The 7,765-nt window shown below is 30.3% G+C and overlaps 1 protein-coding gene across 1 annotated transcript; it reads left to right on the top strand.

Moving 5' to 3' along the window:
• Positions 1-1,873: 1,873 nt before the first annotated feature.
• Positions 1,874-2,587, top strand: LOC123208471 (agamous-like MADS-box protein AGL103). Its single transcript, XM_044626005.1, has one exon. The coding sequence runs from the start codon at positions 1,874-1,876 to the stop codon at positions 2,585-2,587; it is 714 nt and encodes a 237-aa protein (XP_044481940.1).
• Positions 2,588-7,765: the final 5,178 nt, after the last annotated feature.

Here is a 7,765-nt window from a genome sequence, read left to right as displayed (position 1 = left end):
AAATGGTAATTTAGCATTCTAACATTATAATTTATTTTTTGAAAAATAAAACTATATACACAAATAATATATATAAACACTAATATGTCACTATATAATTAGGGATGCCTTTATCTTTAATTTAAAACTACTAAATCATATAATGACATATCATTGTTTGTAAAAAAAAGTTATTTATATTATTTTTCACATAACATCACTCGTTTTTTTTTTTTAATGAATGGAGTTTGATTTTGAGTGAAAAGTATTATTTAAATATTTTAAGCCAAACAATGGGTTAAAAAAAATTAAATTTACTCTCCAAAAACCACTTCAATCGCCTATCTTTCAAGCAATAATGCCAATGAGATTAGACTTGGCAAAATTTAACACAATTCATTAACCCAATATAACACGACACAAATTGACTTAGGTTTATGATTTTTGATATGAAAAATAGATCGGGTTGGGTTCAGGTTAACCCCACAAAAGTTGAGTTGTGTTTGCATTGACATGAAGCCAACCTGAATAACTTGAACAAACCTGAAAATTGGTAACACTACTATTGAATTATTATTATTATTATTAGTTACACTGTTACTAAAAATTAGTACCCAAAGCTAACCCAATATAGTTGAAACACTTGGTTGCACCAAAGATTAATTATTTGGTTTGATTAGTAATTCTACTACTGAATTATTATTTTAAATAAAATTTGTATATTTATTTTTCACCATTTCCTCCTTATGTTGACTTAGAAGATAATAATTTTAATTTGAATGTACTCATAGAGGATAAAATGGATATTGATACAAACAAAAAAGATATTCAATAAAGACAATGTTCTAACACTCTTTTGTATTAGGATTTTCTAGTTAAAACTTGATTTTTATTATTTCATTGGTTCAATTATGATAGTTACTTAAATTATCCCTTAAATGATTTTACTCCTTAAAAAATTGTACAAGTTGATTAAATATCTATTTAGAGGAGCTAGTCTTAAGCCTTTTGACAAAAATTTATCATCTTCAATTTAAAATATTCTTTCTAATATAATAATTTTTTTGACATATTTGAAAAAAAAATATTTGTAGTTTATTTATTTTTTTCATTTGTGTGTTATAAGTACTATTAATTTAAATTTATTATATTTGGCGTGTCATATTCATATACTTAGTAATAGTTTTAATATTTATGATAGTAATATTCATCATATGAATTAAAAATTAAATTTCTTAAGTATTTGACAAGTAGTCAATCACATTGATTATTGATAGTATTATTTTGAAGTTAAAGTTGTAGACTTATTTAGGTTATTGATTATAATATTTTGTTTTTTTATCCCTTCAATATATCATATAAAGAGACAATCAACAAACTATTAATATCAATTTGAAATAGAATAATTTTGTTTTGATAAAATGTCATTTCATGTCAAAATGTTTTTCTAATGTTTTTTTGTAAGAATTGTGTTATTCTATGATATATTACAAAGTATATTATTACATATTGTGTTTTGATAGGACTTTATTGATTGCATAGTTTAGGTTTATTCAAATCGAGTCAGATTAACCCAAAAATATTTAGATTTGGTTTAACGCCGCAAAGTAATGGGCGCCATGCAAGGGTGCAACCGTGCAAGGACTAATATTTTCAAATTTTAGTTTTTTTTTATTGTAGAAATTACAACTCACTATCAAGAAAATAAAATATATCTAATAAATAAATCATATTTTACTTTACATTTTAGGAAAGAAATCAAAATCGCGGAAGGAGAAATTCAGAAAATTAGGAAAGTAAAATTCATTCAGGAAAAATCGAAAATAAGTTTTCCTACAAATTACCGCTTCTTGCAACAATTTTTTGTTCTTCATATTCAATGTTGTCAAATTCAATGGCTCCCTCAAATTCAAGACAATTCAACAAGCGAAAATTAACGTTGAAGAATAAAGCTCAGCAGCTGCAGACACTGAGCGATGTCACGGTGTGCATGGTGTGCTTTGACGCCGATGGCGAGGTCACCACGTGGCCGGAGGACAAATCTCAGGTTGATGAAAAGATCATCAACTACAAATTAGCTCAAGCCGGTGAGGAATCAAAAGAGAAGCTCAAGAGTAACCTAAATCTTTTAGGTTTCTTGGACAGCAAGAAACGAAAAATCCAGAAATCAAAGAAGAAGGATATTGGGAATTTGTTTGCAACGTGGGAAGCGAATTTGAACAAATTGCAGGAAAAGGAGCTGGTGACTCTGTGTAATTGTTTGGAGTTGAATTTGTGGGGCGTAAGAGAGAAGATTAAGGTGCTGACGAAAATGAAGGAAAAGGGCAAAGCAATTCAAGTTTACAATAACAATGGAGATAAGCAAAAGCTTAATTTGGAGAGTGTTTTTCCATCGCCATGTGGATTTTACAGTCACAGTGATGGTTTGTGGAGGTGTAACAGTGAGAATTTTGTTCCTTGGGGAGGAAATTGTAATGAAAATATTGGTTTTGTGGGAGAGAGTAGTAATTGTGATAAGATTTTGAATCCTGTTGATTCCATGGTTTATCAAAAACCATTGCATGAAGCTCTGCCGATGTCCATTAGGCAATCTCCATGGCCGTTCTGAAGCGAGTCAGATTAGTGATACAATTTCAAGTGCAAAGTCTTAAATTAGCTTTTTTTTTTTTAATTCGTAATTTCAAACGTGTGTATATTCTTTATTTCTTCAGAGTTATGGGAATAAAAGTTCTCCAATTTCATGAAAATTATTCTTTTGTTAGGTTGAGTAATCAAGTGTTTATTTTATACTGTTGCGTGTCTCTACTCTCTGTAATCCAAATCATATGTAGTTTAACTGTTTGATTTATTTATTTACCCCTAGTAAATACGGGAATGGAAGTAAATGATACAGGAGTTATACGGGTATGATACAGTAAACAGTAAAAAATACATTTATAAAAAAAGGGTTATAAGATTTTGATACGGAACGCATGTTTACAGGTTTAATACAATAGATAATTAATAATATATGCAATATCAAACATAATTCTAACATTTTTCATAGATTTCTAGTTAACAATTCAAATATAAAGTATATAATTAACTATTAAATCAAATATAACATAATATATAATCAAGATTCAATCATTATCAAAAAATTATCAGGAGAGATTAGAGATTTAGATGACAAAAAATTGTGTTTTTGGTTTTATATAGTCATGACATTTATAAAAGTCGGAAAACATAAAACAAGACAAAAATATGTGTTTAATATGAAAAATGTATAAAAAACTTGTTTAATATGTTTTGGATTCAAAAATTTGAAACGTCATGTATAAAATACAAATTAAACACGAATAATTTACGTTTTTATTGACTACATGTGTTAATAATTGAATTGTTAACCTGATTTTTACCTGATTTTTATAATTGAATTGTTATATATAATCGCGTTCAATTACTACATGTGTTAATAATCTCATTAAACTTAATGTTTTGTCTAAAATAATCTCTATAGAAGAAGAATTTTTGGTAATTGTTGATACAGAAAATTGCACCAACGAGAAATTCATGAGATTTGGAAGCAAGATTGTGAAAAGTCAAGACAGAAAGTGGTAACACTGAGTGAGAGATTGTTCAGGGAAAGCCACATCCAACCCTGTGGAATTCTGTTAAACCTTCTCTTTCTGTAAGTATCTTCATCTTCTGTAAGCCAGAGAGGTATATGATAAAGATTTTATGTTATCTTTTCTAGAAGTTTAAGGCTAAATTTTGGATAAGAAGTCTTTAATTTGTACTTAATTATTCTTGAATTGTTGCAGAATGATACCTAATTATTTGAGTTGAATTTTATTAATTGTTCTTTGGCCAAAGGACTTATTCCCACCGAAAGATTAATATTTTCTCAAGTTTTCACCTATTAATTTTAAAAAATATAAAAACCCACCCATTTGTTAATTTTTAAGGTTAGTGTTAGAAGCAAAATCATCATTTAGTAAAGATATTTAAAAAAGCTAAAAATTTAATCACATTTCTTCTTAGGTTTAAAAATCTAACAATTTTTTCTCACCCAAGGTTTGAAAAATCACCGTTTCCCCCTAAAGTTTCAATGGGAACTCTTTGACAACGATCTCTTCTTTGATCATCAGCTTTTTCTCTCCTTCTAGTCAATCAAAGTTTGAGCAGTGTTTGATTCAAAATCAATTCGATAATTTTAGAAGAAGCTTGGCCTGTCTAAACTCGTGCGATATTTGTTCAAACTTGAGCTTAAACTTGAGACAAGTTTGGTTAGCTTGATTAGGTTCAAATGAAAAAACATTTTTACCCTCTGATTGTTAAATTGTCTTTTTAACTCTATAATTTATATATTTTTCAATTAACCATATTTTAAGGTACACGAATAAGATTTTATAGGTGTAATTGTCATATTTAAAACTTGAATAAAGAACAATTTTCCCACCATAGGTTTAGTCTAAAAACACTTTTTCACCCCTAGTTTGCACAAATAACATTTTTCACCAGATCGCTTCGTTTTTCACTCCTGTCCAGTTCCTGATTCCTTATTAAAGAAAAGAAAAAGTTAAAAAAAAAAAAAACCATCTCCAGTTCCCTTATTTACCTTTGACCAAAAAAAAAAAAACCTTCTTGCCTTCGATTACTTCTTCTTTACCAGGAAAAAAAAATTTTTTTCATTTCTTTAATTTTTTGTTTAATGGTTGTACTGTGATTATCTCTGTTTGATTTACTTTCAATTGCTTTACTTCTCTTCTGTTCGATGATTGTGGGAATCTTGAGGGTGCGGTGAGTCCTGTCCTTCAAGTTGCCTAATAGTTGGCTGCTCCAATTTGGCGTCAATTTAAGTATTTGTTCAACTACAAGAGCAACTTTGACAATCTCCAAGAAGTAGTTGATAAGCTGAATAATACAAAAGACGAAGTTCGGCGTAGGGTTACTGCTGCCGAAAGAAACGTAGAAGAGATCAAACAGAGTGCTAAGGACTGGCAGAAAGATGTGGAAAAGAGCATTACTGAAGCAGAGCAGTTGATTCAAGCGAAAGCAAACAGCCCTCTATATTTCAAGGGATTGTGCCCCAACTCCATCATTCACTACATACAAAGCAAAAAAGCATTCAAATTAAAGCGCGATGATTTTGATCCACTCATCCAGCAAGAAAAGCAAATTGGGTCCTGTTTCCTATCCTATTATGGTGATCTCTCCCTATAATCAAAATTAAAAAGTTATTATAAGTAGATATGTATAGGATTATGTTCAGTTAATACCCCCTTATCTCAAAATCAATCCAATCATATTGCTTGTTTCCATTCTTAAAAATCCATCAAATCATAAAATCTTCTCCTTTTTTTTGGTCAAAGATAATAATTCCTCCTATATATAATTTCCTTAGTCTTGCTTTGCAACCGTATTTATTTAATCTTAGTATCTCCTCATATTTTCTTTATCAAATAGTGTATTTGTTTCCTTTTTCTCTTTATACAAAAATGGTGTATTACATTCACCTTATCTTTAAACTTGAATTGTTCAAAGTTTCAGATTTTTGAATAATTAACTATCCAAAATTCTTCTGATATACTCTAGAATGATTTCATTATTGGAGAAGTCATGTACCCTATTCTCCACTGCATCAGCCTAATTGTGCACAAGGATGAATATATATTATGATCAACACACGTGAACTCAGTATCAGTCTGGTCAATGAGGAGATTCCATATCTAATTTTAAAACATCATTAACCTCTGCATAAAGTGTTGACTCCGCTGTATTGATTCTTCATCCTCTTCAAATTAGATAAACTCATCAAATAAAAATACAATATGTGCTAATCTGATCCACTCATTTTGTACAATCATTTACATCTGCAGTAAAATGTGCCTTCGAGAAAAAACTTCAAAACTCCAGCCATAAAATCTATTAGTCCTATTGGAAATCCCCATACAAGATCACAGTTTCTAAGCATGTGACTTGCTAATGATCTTTTGAACTTATGGCAAAGCAGTATGCCTTAGTCCTGCCATTTTCAGTTGGTAGAGGTGCCTGTCAGTATGAATTGTGAAGGTGATGAGTTGAATATAAGCTTCCTCTGGAAAAAGAAAAGTAAAGCACACAATAGTAATAATTTAATACATGCTACTTCCCCTGCATTTCAAGAAACAGGACATTCTGTTACAATTGATCAATGAAAAATATAGTACACTTGAACATAAGAATTTCTTTTCCCCTTGAATCTTCTCACAGCCATTGGTTGCAGTTGTTCAACCATCTGCATAAGCCATTGTGGTTTTCTTGTTGTGAATACAATATATCCCATTGCAGTTGGTAAATTTAAACTTCTTCAAGTGCCAGATTTGTCTCAAAACCGAATCAGAGGGCCAATTCCACAGGCACCCATTTTGATACCTTCCCAAATACTTCATACGCTGACAACTTGGAAGTGCGTGGATTTCCTTTGTCAAAAGAATGAAGAAGTGATGGACCACTACAACCACCCTGAATATTAGAAGATGATGAAAAGTCTTGAAGACAGTAAATGGAGAAAATAATTTGAAGTTCAAAATTTTATAAGTATTTGCAGTCACAGGATTTTGATCTTTGACTCAAAAAATAAATAGAAAAGAAACAAATAATGATAACCATATACATATCAACCTTATCGTATTATGGCCAATCTATGTTCTCCTTCGAAGTATCTATGATCATTTGGGCTTTTGCTTTTGCCTCCAACTTAACTGTTCAAATTGGATAATCTCACGCACTACAAGAATTTTTTTCCCGTATAAAACAGACTAGATAGGACGTGAGATTGGAAATTAACATGGACAATATTGCTTTCTAGTTAGTGGACCAAGACTTACAATCTTTGTTATTGTCTTATAATTAACATAGACAAAGTGGGTTTATTTTAGATACATTGACTATTCCAAGTCCTAAACGATATTTTTTGGAATGTATATGTGAAGACCAAGACTAATCAATAATTCATGAAGTAGTCCTTACTCGAAGAAAGGTATTTACTCTTTCCACGAAAATTGTCTAGACAATGAGTTTTATGGCCGGAGAGTTGAAGAGGAAAGAGGAGGTTGTTGAAGGCGAAGATGGTGGCCAAAGAGGTGAAGAAAAAAACGTTAGGTTTGGGGGAGGGGGATGTGACTTTTCGAAATTGGAAAACTTTAGGTAATGGTGAAATTGTTAGTTTTTAAAACCTAAGAGGCGAATTAAAATAAATTATATTTTTTAATATTATTATTAAAATAACGATTTTACCTTTATAGATATTTGAAAATTTTAACAGAATTTGACTCATAATCAGGACTTTGGGTTTTTTAAAGTTGGAAGGTGAGGGTTTGGAATTACATCAAAACTTGGGTGAGAACAAGTCTTTTGGCCTTTTAGATATATTGACTATTCCAAGTCCTAAATGATAATTTTTGGAATGTATATGTGAAGACCAAGACTAATCAATAATTCATGAAGTAATTCTTACTCCAAGAAAGGTATTTACTCTTTCTGCGAAATTTGTCTAGGCAACAAGTTTCATGGCCAGAGAGGTGAAGAGACAAAGATGGCAGTAGTTTAGGGTGGAAAGGGGAGGTCATTGGAGACAAAGATGGTGACCAGAGAGGTGAAGAAAAAAAGTTAAGTTTGGGCGGGGGGGGCGTATAGGACTTTTCAAAATTGGAAAACTTTAGACAATAGTAAAATTGTTAGTTTTTAAAACCTAAGGGAGAATTATAATAAATTATATTTTTTAAATATTATTGTTAAAATAATAATTTTACCCTTATATATA

This window comes from Mangifera indica, chromosome 2 (assembly GCF_011075055.1).
Source record: "Mangifera indica cultivar Alphonso chromosome 2, CATAS_Mindica_2.1, whole genome shotgun sequence".
NCBI lineage: Eukaryota > Viridiplantae > Streptophyta > Magnoliopsida > Sapindales > Anacardiaceae > Mangifera > Mangifera indica.
Note: the sequence above shows the minus strand (reverse complement) of the source record. Positions and strands in the feature narration are given on the sequence as shown.

Bases quoted from the DNA above. Each gene is read 5' to 3' on its own strand.
- LOC123208471 (XM_044626005.1), top strand. From the start codon at position 1,874: ATGGCTCCCTCAAATTCAAGACAATTCAACAAGCGAAAATTAACGTTG.